Source organism: Piliocolobus tephrosceles, chromosome 21 (genome assembly GCF_002776525.5).
Source record: "Piliocolobus tephrosceles isolate RC106 chromosome 21, ASM277652v3, whole genome shotgun sequence".
NCBI lineage: Eukaryota > Metazoa > Chordata > Mammalia > Primates > Cercopithecidae > Piliocolobus > Piliocolobus tephrosceles.
In genome coordinates this window covers 52,227,930-52,245,285 of record NC_045454.1, presented here as the reverse complement: position 1 = coordinate 52,245,285, position 17,356 = coordinate 52,227,930, and the positions used below count along the sequence as shown (strand labels likewise).

Genomic DNA, 17,356 nt, shown 5'->3' with positions numbered 1-17,356 from the left:
CTCCTGGAGACGGCGCCTCGATCCACCCAAAAGGCTGCCACCACCTCGAACCCACACCCCTGTCCCAGTTCCGCCCTGGGTCCAGCCACATCTCCCCAGATGCATTCTCTGGCTCCGGGAGGGCACCTGGGCGGGCGCCCCCAGCTGCCCCCCGCAGCGGCCGGGCCCAGCGCCTGCCCACCCCGCGCGGGACACGGCCTCGCCCCCGCCACTCCCGCGCCGCGCCCCGCCCCGTGCCCCGCCCCGCCCGCGGCCCGCGGGACCTTTATAGGGAGCGCCGGCCGCTCGCTGGGAAGTCGGTGCCGCTGCCGTCTCTGCGTTCGCCATGCGTCCTGGGGCGCCAGGGCCATTCTGGCCTCTGCCCTGGGGGGCTCTGGTTTGGGCCGTGGGCTTCGTGAGCTACATGGGCTCGGGGGACCCCGCGCCCGGTGAGTGGGGCGGCCAGAGGGGCGGGCGGGGCGGGCCACCCACGTGGGGCTGCCCGGAATGCGGCCGGGGGGACGTCGGGGGGCGCGGCGGCGGTGGGGGCGAGGGCGGTGTCCGGCGCAAGCTGGAGCCGGGAGGGTCTGAAAGGGGGTCATCAGGAGGTCAGCAGAGCAGAGGTTCCTAATCACAATGACCGCTGACATTTATTGAGCGCTTAGTGTCTACCTCTCCCTTCCCTGAACCCGTGCCATCCCAGTAGTGCCGGAGCTCTCATCTCCGTCTTCCAGATGGGGAAACTGAGGCTCAGGGTCACACAGACTGTAGGCGGCAAAGCCAGGGTTCTAGCGGCGACCGTCTGGGTCAGTCCTGGTGCCCTGAGAGGCAGCGCTGGGTGTCTGGAGCCAGGCCCTCCAGCTGGGGCTGAGAGCTTCCCCGGGTCCTGGGTAGACCAGGCATGGAGACTCGCACCTGAGACTTGCCGGGAGGCGCCAGGCAGGAGACGGCCCCACTCCTGGCCTCAGTTTCCCCTATGATGGGTGCCAAGGTGCTGCGCTCCCCAAGCTGGTCCCTGGCAGAGTCTGTGAACCAGTGAGTGCTCTGGGAAGGGGGCTGTGGCCGGTCCTGCCCCCAGGGACAGGGGAAGAAACTGGGGGCTCTCTGGCTCCCCACCCCCCATCCCTGCAGCCCCACCCCACCCCAGCCCCGTGCCAAAGGGAGAGCAGAGCCCCCTCCCCGAAGGCCACGTCCCTGGGGAGACAGTGAGCTCATGCAAGGGGAATGTTCCCAAGTTGGAGTGAGTAAGAGGCGGGCCAGGCGGTGGGGGGGCTGCCAGGCGCGGGGCTCCACGTGCCCTCGCCCTCGGGTGCTGTCTAGACAGAGGGCAGAGGCGGGAGAAGCGGTTCCAAGGCCCGCTGACCCTGACATGCCCAGTACCTAGCGTTGGGTGGTGTTTGACGGGTTGGGCAGGGTGCCACCCCCGGCCTGGGGGCTCGGAGGGAACAAGGGGGGACCTCCTGGGATGGGTGAGGGTTGGTGGTGAGGGTGTTGAGGGGGGCATAGAGCTAGAGGGGAGGAGGCAGCTCCAGAGACCCGGAGCCAGGGTGGGGACACCCATGTGGTTTTCTGCCCCTCTTCCTGGGTTGGGGTAGATCATCCGGTGCAACTACTGAGCACCACCTGCATGCATCTGTGGGCGGGCCAGAAGCTGGGTGTCAGGAGTGGCCCAGGAGAGCACCCCGTCCCCTGGCCCGCAGGTGGTGTTTGTTGGCTTCAGCAGGGCCAGGAGGCCACCTGCAGCCTGGTGCTCCGGACTAACGTCACCTGGGCCGAGTGCTGTGCCTCCGGCAACATTGACACCGGCTGGTCCAACCTCACTCACCCGGGGAACAAGATCAACCTCCTTGGCTTCTTGGGCCTTGTCCACTGCCTTCCCTGCAAAGGTGAGACCCCAGGGCAGGCATCTCAGCTCGGGACCAGCCAAAAATAGTCATGGTGGTCGAGGGCAAAACATGCGGGACTGAGCCTGTCACAGGGGTTGCAGGGGGGATCCTGGCCTCAGAGAGGGACTGAGGGCACTTCCCAGTTCCCAGGCTTCAGCCTCTTGCAGCTTAGGACTAGGGAAGAGGCTCTGAGGACTCCCCACGTGGCTCCAGCCTTTGCTGGGGCTGAGCTGTCTGCCTGGGTGGCTCTTCCCACCTGGTCGATAAATGTCTGGCTTATACCTAGCTCCTGGGAAAGTGGGTTTGCCATTCTGGCCTGTGACCCCAGATGTCCACACCAGGGACCTTCACTGCAGACTCCAGGGTCTGTGGTGGGGTTACAGCTGCATGTTTAACAAGCATTTGCCTTGGGATCCTGTTTTTTTTTTGAGATGGAGTTTCATTCTTGTTGCCTAGGCTGGAGTGAAATGCCACGATCTCGGCTCACCGCAACCTCCACCCCCCAGGTTCAAGCGATTCTCCTGCCTCAGCCTCCCTAGTAGCTGGGATTACAGGCATGCGCCACCACACCCGGCTAATTTTTTGTATTTTTAGTAGAGACGGGGTTTCTCCATGTTGGTCAGGCTGGTCTCGAACTCCTGACCTCAGGTGATCCGCCTGCCTCGGCCTCCCAAAGTGCTGGATTACAGGCGTGAGCCACCGCGCCCGGCCACTCAGGACCCTCTTCTGAGACAATGCCTCCCCCATCAAACGAGGGGCTCTTGGGTGGCACAGAACGAATGAATGAGTTAAGATACACTCTCCACAGTGGAGGATGATTTTTTTTTTTTTTTTTTTTTTTAAGCCGGGGCTTTGCTTGTCCCCCCGGGCGGGGTGCCAGTGGTACGATCTTGGCTCACTGCAACCTCGGCCTCGGCCTCCTGCGTTCAAGCGATTCTCTTTCCTCAGCCTCCCCAGTGGCTGGGACTACAGGTGTGCACCGCCACGCCTGGCTAATTTTTATATTTTTGGTAGAGACGGGTTTCATCACATTGGCCAGGCTGGTCTCAAACTCCTGACCTCAAGTGATCTGCCAGCCTTGGCCTCCCAAAGTGCTGGGATTACAGGCATGAGCTACCATGCCTGGCCTGTTGGGGCACAACTTGAAGGAGGTGGGCATTAAAGCTGGGGTGTTGGGGCATGTCTAGGAGTTTGCCAGATGGAGCTGGTATGGGAGCGGGGATCAGGAGAGAACATCGCTTGAGGTTAGGTCCTGGTGGGTGGGGTCAGTCAGGGGAGCCAGGGGGAGGCTGGAGCTGAGGGGTGCAGACCCAAAGTCCAGGCCGAGGAACTGTCTTGGCCTCTGAGATGTGATTAATCCCAGATCAGCCTGGCTGGGTGGTCCTGAACTCACTGCCACATACCCCTGGCTCCCTCCAGAACCCCCTCTGGCTTCTGGGAGAAGGACAGACTTCAAAAAGTGCCTGGCCTGGGCATGAGACCGCCCAGGACCCCCCACCCCCAACCTCATCTGGCCCTGGGGATGGGAACTCAGGCCCCCTTCCGTTCTCGCTTGCATGAAAGCCATCCTGGCCAAGCATTTCCAGATGTGCCTGTGAGCCGCTGTGCGGGGGCCGCCCAGGTGCGGCCCACATGCCCTGCAGGGCTGCGTGGGGGGCGCTGGCCATCCACTAAGGAGTGCCTGACTGCCTTGTAAGTGGGGTCCCCCGTCAGCCCAGCCTCACTTTACACACAGAGAAACTGAGGCTGACACATAAACCACAGCTGTGTTCAGAGGCCCCAGCAGACCCACGGACAACAGAAAGGGGATTGGTCATCTGGGTCCTGGCTGCAGCTTTCAAGCTGAGGTGCTTGGGCCCCCTGCACTCATAGCTGCGACCCGGCCTCAGTTTCCCCATCTGTAAAATGATGACTTGGGAGCATGCAATGAGCCTAGGTGGCGATGAACATCACATTAAAAGCGGGGACGGGGACCCCAGAGACAGTTTCCCTAGCAGGACCTCAGTATCCCTGGCTGAGCAGTGGGGCTGCGGGGCAACTCCTGGTTCAGAGGCCTAGGGCTGTGGGCGGCCCCCTCCCCTGGAATCGCTCCCCAGGCCAGGAGGGGCGTCCAGCGCCCCGCCCTCCCCGACGCCTCCTGGGGGAAGATTCTGGCAGCCCCAGACTCGCGCCTGGCAAAGGCGGAACACCCCAGGCTGACGCAGCTGGGGCCCCTCCAGCCTTCCCAGAAAAGCGCGTGCATCGGGGGCAGACGTCAGCCAGCTACAAGGAGGAGCGGCCCGAGGCTGCGTAGCTCCGCCGGACCCCGATTCCGGGCAGAAACCCTGCGGCCTGCGCGCACCGAGCCCAGCCCCCGTCCCCAGCCCCACCGGTCCCGCGCCCCGACCCAGAGCCCTGCCCTTGGGAACCCGAACGCCCCGACTCCGACTGACCCTGACCTGGGACGGCGCCCTCGCCTCCGCCCTGCAGAGGGGGCGCAGGGAGGGGCCCCGAGGCCTTCGCGCGGCCCCACGCCCGGGAACCTCCCGTGCCCGGCCCCACGCGCGTGTCCTGTGTCCGCAGATTCGTGCGACGGCGTGGAGTGCGGCCCAGACAAGGCGTGCCGCATGCTGGGGGGCCGCCCGCGCTGCGAGTGCGCGCCCAACTGCTCTGGGATCCCGGCGCGGCTGCAGGTCTGCGGCTCAGACGGCGCCACCTACCGCGACGAGTGCGAGCTGCGAGCCGTGCGCTGCCACGGCCACCCGGACCTGCGCGTAATGTACCGGGGCCGCTGCCGCAGTACGTGGGGGCGGGGCCTGGGGCGGGGCGGGACCTACCAGACCTGCGCGTCATGTATAGGGGCGGCGGCGGCGGTGGGGGGGGGGGGGGCGGGGGGGGGGGCCACCCGAACCTGAGCGTCACGTTACGGGGCTGCTGCTGCAATGCGTGAGGACGAGGCCTGCGTGACGGCCCGGCCTCCGGGGGCGGGGCCTGATGGAGGGGCGGGGCCGCTGCCGCACTGCGTAGGGGCGGGGCCTCCAGCCCAGTATATGTCACGTGGGTCGCGGTGGGGCCTAATTAAGGGCGCGTTTACACTTCCGAGGGGGTATTACGGGGTGGGGTCTTTTGTAGGGTTGGGATTTGGAAAGTAGTGGGCCTCTGGGGCTCACATTGGGCGAGACGTATCTAGCATGGTCAGAGCGGGAGTGTGACTCAGCGAGGGGCTTGTGTGTAACCAGAGGGGCATGATGGAACCAGGGGGTGAAACTTTGGGTCCTGGAAGGGGCGGGGCTCTTGACTGGGGCGTGGTTCCTGGGTGGAGATGGGCGGCGATTTGTGGGTGGTGCTGGGGGTGGGCGGCCCCGCAGTCGCGGAGGGGCAGGGCTTTGGGTAAGGGGTGGGTGCTCACGAGGAGGAGTGGCTCCTGGGTAGAAGGGGAGGGGCAGGGCTTGTGAGTTCTATGGGGGGTTGGACTTCTGGGTAACAAGGGGCGAGGCTCGTGGGAGGAGCAGGGTTTCTGGGTGGAGCCTGATTGTGGGCGGGGCTTTGTGGTGGTAAGGGGGTGGGGCTTATGGCTAATGTAAGGGGTGGGGCTTCTGGAAGGGGAGTGACTCCTGGGTACAATTGGAGGGGCAGAGCTTGTGGGTGGAGCCTGGTGGTGGGTGGGACTTTGTGGGTGGTAAGGGGACGGGGCTTCTGGAAGGGGAATGACCCCTGGGTACAATCCGGGGCAGGGCTTGTGGGAGCTTTAGTGGGGTGGGACTTGTGGGTAACCTAAGGGGCGGGGCTCCTGGAAGGGGTGTGGCTCCTGGGTACAATTGGAGGGGCAGAGCTTGTGGGTGGAGCTCAAGGGGTGGGAGAGAGGGGGGCTCACGGGGAGGTGCGGGGGGGCTTGTGTCCTACCAGAGGGTTTTCTCAACTTGGGGGTTAAGCGCAGGTCTTGGGGCCAAGAGTCCTGCGGGGTTCCCAGCGTGATGTCTCCTGAACTGTCCCTGGCACCCGGCCTGCAGAGTCCTGTGAGAACGTGGTGTGCCCACGGCCACAGTCGTGCGTCGTGGACCAGACGGGCAGCGCCCACTGCGTGATGTGTCGGGCGGCGCCCTGTCCTGTGCCCTCCAGCCCCGGCCAGGAGCTTTGCGGCAACAACAACATCACCTACATCTCCTTGTGCCACCTGCGCCAGGCCACCTGCTTCCTGGGCCGCTCCATCGGTGTGCGCCACGCGGGCAGCTGCGCAGGTGCAAACGCAGGGCGAGGGCACAGGCCTGTCCTGGGGGCCGGAGAACCCCCTGCCCTGCGCCCTCAATGCTCTTATCCACCCTTGCAGGCACCCCTGAGGAGCCGCCAGATGGTGAGTCGGAGGAAGAGGAGAGGAACTTCGTGTGAGCCTGCAGGACAGGCCTGGGCCTGGTGCCCGAGGCTGCCCCCCACCCCGTTATTTATTGCCACAGCAGAGTCTAATTTATATCCCACGGATATTCCCTAGGGCCTGGATTCGGACCACTTGGGGATCCCAGAACCCCCGACGATATCCTGGAAGGACTGAGGAAGGGAGGCCTGGGGGCCGGCTGGTGGGTGGGATAGGCCTGCATTCCGGACACTGAGCTCCTGATTTAGGGCCCTTCTCTAAGAAGCCCCAGCCCCTACCCTAAGACCTATTGCTGGGGAGGATGCCACACTTCTGCTCCTTTGGGGATAAACCTGTTAATTATTGCTACCATTAAGACCACTGGACATTCCCTGCTGGTAATTCCTGAAGAGGCACGACTGCTTTTCTCAGCCCCAAGCGTCCTAGAACAGGGGCCTTGGGCTCAGGCCACGAGGAGCAGAGGAGGTCTAGCCTGGGTGTGTACGGAGGGTCTAGCCTGGGTGTGCACGGAGGGTCTAGCCTGGGTGTGCACGGAGGGTCTAGCCTGGGTGTGCACGGAGGGTCTAGCCTGGGTGTGTACGGAGGGTCTAGCCTGGGTGTGCACGGAGGGTCTAGCCTGGGTGCGTGTGGGGACCTCAGAACAGTGACTTCAGTCCAGCAAGCCAGGCCCTTCATGAAGGCCAAGAAGGCTGCCACTGTTCCCTGCCAGCCCAAGAACTCCAGCTTCCCCACTGCCTCTGTATGCCCCTTCCCGTCCTGCGAAGGCCGTTGAGAAATGCCCAGTGGACCCATGGGAAAGGGCATGGCCTGTCCTCCTGACACGGGCCGTGCTCAGCCACAGAATGGCCCAGCGCCTCCCCTGCTGCCGTCCACGTCAGTTTATGAGGCGCCATCACATAGTCTCAGACATGGAGCAGCCAGCGGCAGCTCAGAGCAGGGCACTGTGTCCAGCGGAGCCTAGTCCACGTTGGGGGGACTCCGGCAGGGACCACAGACCCCCACTCACCCACTGGCCCCGAGGGGGGTGTAGACGCCAAGACTCACGCATGTGTGACATCTGGAGTCCTGGAGCTGGGTGTCCCAGCGGCACCACTAGGTGCCTGCTGCCTCCACAGTAGGATTCACACCCAGGGCTCCTCGGTCCCCTACATATAGCCCGCCCCGGCTACATGCCAGACCTGCCTCACCCACCAGCACAGCCGGAGCTGGCGACACCAGCCAGGTGCTGGTCTTGGGCCAGTTGTCCCACGACGGCTCACCCTCCCCTCCATCTGGGTTGTCGCTCAGAATTGCCTACCTGTGCCTGCGTGTAAACCAGAGCCTCAGACCAGCTATGGGGAGGGGACAACGTCGAGGAAATCCAGCTTCCCTGGTCTGGGGTGAGGAGTGCCGGGAGCTTGGGCAGCCTCCTCCAGCCTCCTCCAGCCCTCAGGCAGTGCCTTACCTGTGGTGCCCAGAAAAGTGCCCCTGGGCTGGTGGGTCTACGGGAGCCTCAACCAGGCAGCCCTCCCCACCCTGGGGCCCTGCCTCACCAAAGAAATAAAGACTCAAAGAAGCCATTTTGGAGTGTCCAGGCCTCAGTTTGTCTTCTCTCTCAGGGCTTCAGACCACCCCCTCAACCGTGGGATTGGCAGCCTGGGGCCTGGGGCCTGGGGTGCTGCGTGGGGGCTCTGGAGGCACCAGAAGAGAGACCCAGCATTAGTCCTTGGGCAGCCTCTGGCCACCTCTGGGCCTCAGTGCCTCTCCAGGCAGTGGACAAGCCCAGGAGGGGCTGAGGCAGTGCGGGAGGGGAGGGAGAGAAAATAGGTCTTTTGGGAGGGCACACAGGATAGACAAGATGGCTTAGGGCAGCCTTAAGACGCCAGCTGGCTTGGGGCCCAGAAATGGAGGCCCAGCCTTGAAGGACTTGGGTGAACAATAGCAGTAATAATAATAACAGGATTAGGGCCGGGGCGGGGTAGCTCACCCCTGTAATCTCAGCACTTTGAGAGGCCAAGGTGGGCAGATCACTTGAGGCCAGGAGTTTCAGACCAGCCTGGGCAACATAGTGAGACCCCCGTATCTACATTTGAAAAAAAAAAAAAAAGGTCAAGTGCCCCTGTAGTCCTAGCTACTCGGGAGGCTGAGGTGGGAAGATGGCTTGAGCCCTGGTTGTCAAGGCTGCAGTGAGCTATGATGGCACCACTGCACTCCAGCCTGGGTGACAGAGTGAGACACTGTTTCTAAAATAATAATAATAGCATAATCAGCCAGCAGTGGTGGCTCAAGCCTGTAATCCCAGCAGTTTGGGAGGCCGAGGCAGGCGAATCATGAGGTCAGGAGTTTGAGACCAGCCTGGCCAACATGGTGAAACCCTGTCTCTACTAAAAATACAAAAATTAGCCAGGTGTAGTGGCGGGTGCTTATAATCCCAGCTACTCAGGAGACTGAGACAGGAGAATTGCTTGAACCTTGGGAGGCAGAGGTTGCAGTGAGCCAAGATCGTGCCACTGCACTCCAGCCTGGGTGACAGAGCAAGACTCTTATCTTGAAAAAAAAAAAGAAAAAAAAAATTAGCCAGCTGTGGTGTCACGTGCGTGTAATCCCAGCTACATGGGAGGGTGAGGTGGGAGAATCGCTTGAACCCAGGAGGAGGAGGTTGCAGTGAGCTGAGATCGCACCACTGCACTCCAGCCTGGGTGACAGAAGCAGACTCTGTTTCAAAATAATAATAATAATAAAAAGGCCGGGCGCAGTGGCTCACGCCTGTGATTTCAGCATTTTGGCAGGCCAAGGCGGGTGGATCATGAGGTCAGGAGATGGAGACCATCCTGGCTAACACAGTGGAACCCCGTCTCTCCTAAAAAATACAAAAAAAATTAGCCGGGCGTGGTGGCGGGCGCCGTGGTCCCAGCCTCGGGAGGCTGAGGCAGGAGAATCGTGTGAACCCGGGAGGCGGAGCTTGCAGTGAGCTGAGATTGCGCCCCTGCACTCCAGCCTGGGCGATAGAGCGAGACTCCGTCTCAAAAAAATAAATAAAAATAAAAATTAAAAATAATAAGAAGAAAATAAATACAATTTAAAAAAAAAAAACACAATAACAAGCTGTGACAGTCACATCAGCTGGGACTTGCCGTGCACCCGGCACTATTCTCCGTGCTTTTCAGAGGATGAAGGCCAGGCTGGATGGGAGGCCAGACCCTCTTGGGATTCTGTGGTGTGGCCGGGGCAAGCCAGCACTGGTGTCCAGCGACCCCCGCGCCCTGCAGAGGGAGCTCAGGGCTTTTTTTTTTTTTTCTTTCTTTTTTTTACGGCGGGGTCTCGCTCTGTCGCCCCCGCTGGAGTGCAGTGGCCGGATCTCAGCTCACTGCAAGCTCCGCCTCCTGGGTTTACGCCATTCTCCTGCCTCAGCCTCCCGGAGTAGCTGGGACTATAGGCGCCCGCCACCACGCCCGGCTAGTTTTCGTATTTTTTAGTAGAGACGGGGTTTCACCGGGTTAGCCAGGATGGTCTCGATCTCCTGACCTCGTGATCCGCCCGTCTCGGCCTCCCAAAGTGCTGGGATTACAGGCTTGAGCTCAGGGCTTTCTAGCTCTGTTTCCCAGCCTACTCATCTGTGCTGTGGCTAGCCTGCTGGAGGGAGGTGGAGGAACAGCGTTCCAGGTGGGAGGTTGCAGGAGTGTGGGTTGCACGTGTGCGGGGGTGGACCCGGAGGGGTTCACGGGGAGGGGCTTGGGAAGGTGGAAAGGGGCTGCGGACAAGCAGCCGTGACACAAACACGAGTGGACCCTGCGGCTGACCGCCCGCCGGTGAGGCTGGAAGTCAGTTAACATTTTACTGGGTTAGATTCTGCCCTTTGCATATGGAATTGGTGTGCCCCGCCGCTGCCCGTCCCACCCCAACCCTGAACATCAGGCTTCCCGGTGTCTGGGGCCCCAAGGACCCCCTGCCCCAGCCATGGAACATTCCAAGCCTAGAGCAGCAACCTCATTTGCATGCCGCAAGCCTGTGGCTCAGGCGACGACTCCTGGGGGCGTGGTGGTCCCAGGCAGGGGGCCGGGCTGGGGGCTGCTCCGCCGAACCACGTCCCAGATCCAGGTCACAAAGGCGGACACCTGCGTGTACACATCGGGGGTCTTGGGGTCGCCGCACCAGAGGCCAGAGAAGGATACGAGGCCGTGAGCCCGGTTCCTGCACACCAGGGGGCCCCCGGAATCGGCCTGGAGTAAAAGGAGAAGTGAGGTCAGGGCCTCTGGGAGCTGCTGCAGGCACATCTCACCACCGCCCTCCCTGCCTCAGAACCCTCTCTGGCTACTGCTCTCCAAGGAAAAAGTAAACTCATCTCTGCCATCCAAGCCCTGAGGACCCGGCCCCCACCCACTTCTCTGCCCGCCTCCCCCCGCCAGCCTCATCGGTGCTCCAGCCTTTGCATAGCCTGGAGGCCTGTTCCTGCCCTGTGCTGGATGCTGCCTATGTACATTCTAGTCTGCAGTGCTCTGGGCAGTGCACAACCTGCACAAGTGTACGCGGCCGTCCTCCAGTAATGGATCTCTCTGCCTTGCATGTGTTTCCTCCAATCTTCTAAGGATTCCTTCAAGTCTCAGCTCAAAGGTGCTCTCCTTGGAGAGGGCTCCCTGAATACTCACCCTAAAATCCCTCATCCTACCCTCCTAACTGCCATCTGGAATCCACTCTGACACCAGATACTATTCGGGTGGCAGTTTTACAGATGGAGAAAAAGAGTCCCAGAAAAATCAAGTGACTTTTCCAAGGTCACACATTGGGAAAGTGGACAGTCTCATTTCTCCTGGGCTTGGGCTGCCAGCCTCCAGAGTGTGTGTCCTGAACCAAGTCGCTCTCTTGCCTGCAAAAGACCTTCCAGGCCCAGTGTCTCCCTTAGCACCAGGGGATTCGTTTATCCGACAAGATTTTAGGAGTGGGAGCTGCTTCCTCTCAATCTGTTACTACCCTCTACTGAACACTGCTTGTGCAAATACACAAGTGTGTGGCTCTTTGTGCAGTGTACAACCTGCGCAACTGAACATGACAGCCCTGCGTGACCCTTGCCAACTCCCTGCGTTTCCTGGGCCTCAACTTCTCCATCTGGTCCAATATCAATGGGACTCAGTTCCCAAGGCCCTTCCTGGCCCTGACTGTCTCTGTGGGCCTTGTTTACCCCATACAGTAAGTGGGTGGAGCGGGGAGGGGATCTTACCGAGCAGAAGCCTCGCCTATGGCTGTCCCCACTGCGAGTGCAGAGCATGGTACGGCTCAGGTGGCCCTTCCAGGAGCTGTTGCAGACGTCCAGGTCCAGCACTCGGACTTCGGCCTCCATCAGTCCAGGTGGCAGATCCTCAAAGTCAGACACGAAGCCCCAGCCAGCCACCTGGCACTGTGTCCCAGCTGCGGGGGACCTGGCCCGTCTCCCTGGCAGCCTCAGCAGCCCCACTGCAGGGCCCAGGACAGCAGAGCCGTTCAGCTGCAGGGAGAGCATGAGTTCAGGCCACCAGGCTCCCTCCCCACCCCCGCTCCTGCCTCAGTTTATCCATGGGACCCCTGGTCCTGCCCTTGTGAAGCGAAATCAATGGTGGCCACCATGAGGCTGGGTCAGGAGGCCCCGTTCCTTCTGCCAACACAAGCCCCTACCCCTTGGGTCTCCAGGGTCACCATCGGCTGCCCAAAGCGTCTTTCTTGTTTTCTTTTTTTTTTTTTTTTGAGACGGAGTCTCGCTCTGTGGCCCAGGCTGGAGTGCAGTGGCACGATCTTGGCTCACTGCAAGCTCCGCCTCCCGGGTTCACACCATTCTCCTGTCTCAGCCTCCCGAGTAGCTGGGACTACAGGCGCCCGCCACCACGCCCGGCTCATTTTTTTGTATTTTTAGTAGAGACGGGGTTTCACGGTGGTCTCGATCTCCTGACTTTGTGATCCGCCCACCTCAGCCTCCCAAAGTGCTGGGATTACAGGCGTGAGCCACCACGCCCCGCCCTTTTTTTCTTTTTCTTTTTTGAGAGGGAGTCTCACTCTGTTGTCCAGACTGGACTGTAGTGGCGTGATCTCAGCTCACTGCAACCTCCGCCTCCCGGGTTCAACCCATTCTCCTGCCTCAGACTCCCAAGGAGCTGGGATTACAGGTGTGCACCACCACACCTGGCTAATTTTGGTATTTCAGTAGGAATGGGGTTTCACCATGTTGGCCAGGCTGGTCTCCAACTCCTGACCTCAGGTGATCCACCCGCCTCGGCTTCCCAAAGTACTGGGATTACAGAGTGAGCCACCGCGCCCGGTCTCAAAGAGTCTTTCAAACCCCATCTCCTTTCTTGCTCTAAGCCCTCCCATGGCTCCCCATTGCCCTCAGGACAAAACCTCTTCACTCACCAGCCAGGGCGTCTGAGGGCTCTCCAGCCTCAGCCTCCCCTCTGGCCAGACAGGATGAATTTACAGCCACTCCCTGGGCCTGCCACGCACCTCTGCTCACACCAGACCCCCAGCCTGGACACTTTTCCTGTTCAGCCTCCACATCTCAGCACGGATGCCACCTCTCCCAGGAAGCCTTCCCAGATTCCCAGGCCAGGACATGAGTCACCTCTGGGCTCCCTGCAGCCCGTCAGGGCTGGTTTACCAAGTGAAGACTGTGTGACACTCTGGGCTCTGTGTGGCCCAGCACCGGGCCTCTGGCCCTGGCCCTGGCCCTGGCCCTGGTGCCTGGCGCGTGGCTGATACTCAGTTAACAGGCCTGGGAAGGATGGCTCTAATCCCTGGCTCTGGTTCTCTGACTCGTGCATCTTGGGAACATTCCTGACATTCCCGATGTCTCACTCAGCCTCAGTTTCCCCATCTGTGCAATGGCCTGGGTGAACCAGAGCAGGTTCCAGGCTTCAGGGTTTCACAGATGAGAAAAATTCACCCAAAAGCTTTGGCCACTGGTGCTTGCTGCCTTCTTTTATTTTATCTTTTTTTCAGAGGGAGTCTCGCTCTGTCACCCAGGCTGGAGTGCAGTGGCTGGATCTCAGCTCACTGCAAGCTCCGCCTCCTGAGCTCACACCGTTCTCCTGCCTCAGCCTCCTGAGTAGCTGGGACTACAGGTGCCCACCACTGCGTCCGGCTAATTTTTTTGTATCTTCAGTAGAGACGGGGTTTCACCGTGTTAGCCAGGATGGTCTCGAACTCCTGACGTCGTGATCCGCCCACCTCGGCCTCCCAAAGTTCTGGGATTACAGGCTTGAGCCACTGCACCCGGCAGTGAAACCTCATTTCTACCAAAAATATAAAAATTAACCAGGCATGGTGGCGGGCGCCTGTAATCCCAGCTACTCGGGAGGCTGAGGCGGGAGAATCGGTTGAGCCCGGGAGGTCGAGCTTGCAGTGAGCCAAGATCGCACCACTGCACTCCAGCCTGGGTGACAGAGTGAGACTTGAGACTGTCTCAAAAACCAAACGTGTCAGATACTCCTACGGGCCACCCCCCACTACCCCGGGCTCACCCGCAGCAGGCAGATGTCGTTGACGTGGGTCACAGGGTGGAAGTCGGGGTGCGTGGTGACAGCACTGATGCCAAACACCTGCTGGGTGGGCTCTGTGGTACGCAGGGCATGGGCGCCCAGCACCACCAGGCCGGTGCGGAGGTCTCTGTGGGGAGGAAGGAGTGGGCGAGACGGAGGTGAGGGGCTGCCTGTCCTGGGCCTCAGTCCACTCATCTATGAAACAGAGACCCAGGCCGGGCGCGGTGGCTCACGCCTGTTATCCCAGCACTTTGGGAGGCCGAGGCGGGTGGATCACGAGGCTAGGAGTTCAAGACCAGCCTGGCCAACATGGTGAAACCCTGTCTCTACCAAAAATACAAAATTAGCTGAGCGTGGTGGCAGGTGCCTGTAATCCCAGCTACTCAGGAGGCTGAGGCAGGAGAATCCCTTGAACCCGGGAGGCAGAGATGGCAGTAAGCCAAGATCACCCTACAGCACTCTAGTCTGGGTGACAGAGCAAAACTCTGTCTCAAAAAAAAATTACTTTGCCAAGTGCAGTGGCTCACGCCTGTAATCCCAGCACTTTGGGAGGCTGAGGTGGGTGGATCACGAGGTCAGGAGATCGAGACCATCCTGGCTAACACGATGAAACCCCGTCTCTACTAAAAATACAAAAAATTAGCCGGGCGTGATGGCGGGCGCCTGTAGTCCCAGCTACTCGGGAGGCTGAGGCAGGAGAATAGCGTGAACCCGGGAGGCAGAGCTTGCAGTGAGCTGAGATCGCGCCACTGTACTCCAGCCTGGGCCACAGAGCGAGACTCCATCTCAAAAACAACAACAACAACAATAACAAAAAACAATTACTTTTGCACCAACTTAATTTTTTTTTTCTTTTTCTTTTTTTTTTTTTAGACAGAGTCTCACTCTGTCCCCCCAGGCTGGAGTGTGATCTTGGCTCACCGCAACCTCTGCCCCCCGGGTTCCAGTGATTCTCTTGCCTCAGCCCTTCAAGCAGCTGGACTACAGGCACGCACCACCACGCCCGGCTAATATTTGTATTTTTAGTAGAGACAAGGTTTCACCATGTTGGTCAGGCTGGTCTCGAACTCTTAAGTAGCTGGGACCACAGAAGCACACCACTACTCCTGACTAATTTTTGTATTTTTTGTAGAGATGAGGGGTTTCATTTTGTTGCCCAGGCTGATCTTGAACTCCTGGAGGCAAGTGATCCTCCTGCCTTGGCCTCCTGAAGCCCTGGGATTGCAGATGTGACTGTCTGCGTCCAGCCCCAATATTCCTTTCTTTTTTCCTTCCTTTGAGATGGAGTCTGGCTCTGCCACCCAAGCTGGAGTGAGGTGGCACCGTCTCAGCTCACTGCAACCTCCGCCTCCCGGGTTCAAGTGATTCTCCTGCCTCAGCCTCCTGAGTAGCTGGGGTTACAGCCACTCACCACCACGCCCGACTAATTTTTGTATTTTTAGTAGACACAGAGTTTCACCATGTTGGCCAGGCTGGTCTCGAACTCCTGACCTCAAACAATCCACCGTGTCCCAACGTGAGGGGGACTCCAGGCTGGTGGGGGAGCTGGGGACACCGCAGTCCAGGACCAACCCATCTCTTGCCTGGTGGGGGCTCTGGCAGGAGGGGGCCCACCCACCTTGGCCCCAATATTAATCTTAATAGTTATTATAACAAACATATATTTAAAATGAGGCTGGGCACGGTGGCTCCCACCTGCAATCCCAGCACTTTGGGAGGCAGAGGCAGGAGTTCCAGATCAGCCTGGCCAACATAGTGAAATCCGTCTCTACTAAAAATAACAAAAATTCGCCAGGCGTGGTGGCGGGTGCCTGTAATCCCAGCTACTCGGGAGGCTGAGGCAGGAGAATCGCTTAAACCCGAGAGGCAGAGGCTGCAGTAAGCTGAGATTTTGCCACTGCACTCCAGCCTGGGGGACAGAGACTGTCTCAAAGAAGAAAAAAAGAACATAGTAACAGTTACAGTAACAGAATATATACTTGTTGCCCCTGGTGCTTCTTCTGTTCTTCCTCTGCCTCCCTGACTTCTCCTCCTGTTTTCCTTTTGTTGCCCCTTAAATCCGACCCCCACTGAGGCGCCCCCTCCTGCAGGAGCCCCCACAGGCAAGGGATGGGTCGGTCCCGGGTTGCCGCGCCCCCAGCTCCCTCACCAGCCAGGAGTCCCCCTCACGTTGGGACACGGTGTCCATAGAGAAGGAGCCCGACAGGTGAGCTCACCCGTGGCTGAAGCAGTGCGCGGCCGAGACCACCCAGCGGGCTTGCAGCAGGAAGCCTCCGCAGTGGTGCTGGCCCCCGAACTGCACGGATGCCATGTAGGGCCTGGAGTGGGGGGTCACCTCGCGGCCGCCGATGATCTGGGCTCCCCAGGAGCCTGCTGGAGGGACAGCCCGAGTCAGGGACGAGGCAGGAGGAAGGGCTGGGGTCAGGGCAGGGGGAGAAGGAGCAGTCGAGACACAGACAGGTGAGATGCGAGACGGAGAGACACAGAGAGCTGGAGACAGAGCCCAGACAAGCCCCCCAGTTGTGCTGGGAGGGGCTCCCGAGACCGGGAGATCCAGGGCGGGCCGGCCCGAGACCCCTGTGGGATTTGCACCCATTTCCTGCAGAGGCAGCCACGGGGGCTTGGCAGATGGAGCAGGTGGAGCTCTCCCCAGGGTTCTCCGGGGACTGGGGGCTCCTGGGTGTGGCCGCCCTACAGGGACTTGGCGGAGGCCTGGGTGGGGATCCAGGGGGCTTCTCACCGGGGGACTGCATGGGCAGCATCAGGGCAGTGGCCACGGTCAGCAGCGGACGTCCCCAGCCCCCCGACCCAGGCCTCATGGCAGATGCGGGCTGGTGTCTCCCTGCAGAGGTCTTCGGGCTGTGGCTCCCACCCTCAGCCAACGGCCGGAAAGGGGGAGCCTGACTGTGGCCTGTGGTCAGGAGGCCCCACCAGCAACGCCTGAAGCCCAGCCGGCCGTTTCTGGGAAATCGATGGTCTCAGGCGGTGGCTGATAATAATCATGTTGATAATAGTCACTGCCGCCTCGGACCGGAAACAGGGGGTGGGGGAGACAGCTCTGGGGCTGCAAGTGACCTCAGCAAGGCGCTCGACCCCTCTGTGCCTCAGTTTACCCAGCCTCAACACAGCTCAGCATGTGTGGGGAGCTTTCTGAAGAGCCGAGGTCATAGCGGCACTGGAGACCCTGCAGTTCCCCTCTGGCCCCCACCCCCCAAACCCCATAGTCTTCCCATCTCCAACCCCAGTGCCCACCTCAGGACTGTGGGGACAATGAGGAAGGCCGGTCTCCTGGGAAGCTCTGATGATTTCTGCCTTTTTTATTATTGTTATTTTTTTTTGAGACAGAGTCTCGCTCTGTCACCCAGGCTGGAGTGCAGTGGCGCGATCTCGGCTCACTGCAAGCTCTGCCTCCCGGGTTCAGGCCATTCTCCTGCCTCAGCCACCCGAGTAGCTGGGACTACAGGTGCCCGCCACCACGCCCGGCTAATTTTTTGCATTTTTAGTAGAGACGGGGTTTCATCGTGTTAGCCAGGATGGTCTCGATCTCCTGACCTCGTGATCCACCCGCCTCGGCCTCCCAAAGTGCTGGGATTACAGGGGTGAGCCGCCGCGCCTGGCATTATTTTATTTTATTTTATTTATTTATTTATTTATTTATTTATTTA

At 60.2% G+C, this 17,356-nt stretch overlaps 2 protein-coding genes across 3 annotated transcripts; one reads left to right on the top strand and one right to left on the bottom strand.

The window, feature by feature from the left end:
• The first annotated feature begins 325 nt into the window (after positions 1–325).
• Positions 326–7,772, top strand: FSTL3 (follistatin like 3). Its single transcript, XM_023195482.2, has 5 exons — positions 326–428; positions 1,680–1,865; positions 4,428–4,643; positions 5,855–6,082; positions 6,172–7,772. The coding sequence occupies exons 1-5, from the start codon at positions 326–328 to the stop codon at positions 6,228–6,230; spliced, it is 792 nt and encodes a 263-aa protein (XP_023051250.1). The 3' UTR covers positions 6,231–7,772.
• A 2,004-nt stretch (positions 7,773–9,776) lies between these two features.
• PRSS57 (serine protease 57) lies at positions 9,777–16,668 on the bottom strand. Of its 2 annotated transcripts, none has more exons than XM_023195481.1 (5): positions 16,432–16,668; positions 15,908–16,061; positions 13,674–13,818; positions 11,408–11,671; positions 9,777–10,412 (listed from the first exon to the last, which is right to left on the bottom strand). In XM_023195481.1, the coding sequence occupies exons 1-5, from the start codon at positions 16,508–16,510 to the stop codon at positions 10,206–10,208; spliced, it is 849 nt and encodes a 282-aa protein (XP_023051249.1). In that variant the 5' UTR covers positions 16,511–16,668; the 3' UTR covers positions 9,777–10,205. The 2 variants fall into 2 exon arrangements, with proteins under 2 accessions (XP_023051249.1, XP_023051248.1); XM_023195480.1 differs by having other exon boundaries at positions 10,014–10,412; positions 15,908–16,064.
• Between the last annotated feature and the right edge of the window lie 688 nt (positions 16,669–17,356).

Bases quoted from the DNA above. Each gene is read 5' to 3' on its own strand.
- PRSS57 (XM_023195480.1), bottom strand. From the start codon at position 16,510: ATGAGGCCTGGGTCGGGGGGCTGGGGACGTCCGCTGCTGACCGTGGCC. The intron at 13,819-15,907 runs GTGAGCTCACCT...TCCTCCCCACAG, and splicing joins GCGCACTGCTTCAGCCACGG to AGACCTCCGCACCGGCCTGG. The intron at 11,672-13,673 runs GTGAGCCCGGGG...CTCTCCCTGCAG, and splicing joins ACGACATCTGCCTGCTGCGG to CTGAACGGCTCTGCTGTCCT.
- FSTL3 (XM_023195482.2), top strand. From the start codon at position 326: ATGCGTCCTGGGGCGCCAGGGCCATTCTGGCCTCTGCCCTGGGGGGCT. The intron at 429-1,679 runs GTGAGTGGGGCG...CCTGGCCCGCAG, and splicing joins CTCGGGGGACCCCGCGCCCG to GTGGTGTTTGTTGGCTTCAG. The intron at 4,644-5,854 runs GTACGTGGGGGC...CCCGGCCTGCAG, and splicing joins GTACCGGGGCCGCTGCCGCA to AGTCCTGTGAGAACGTGGTG.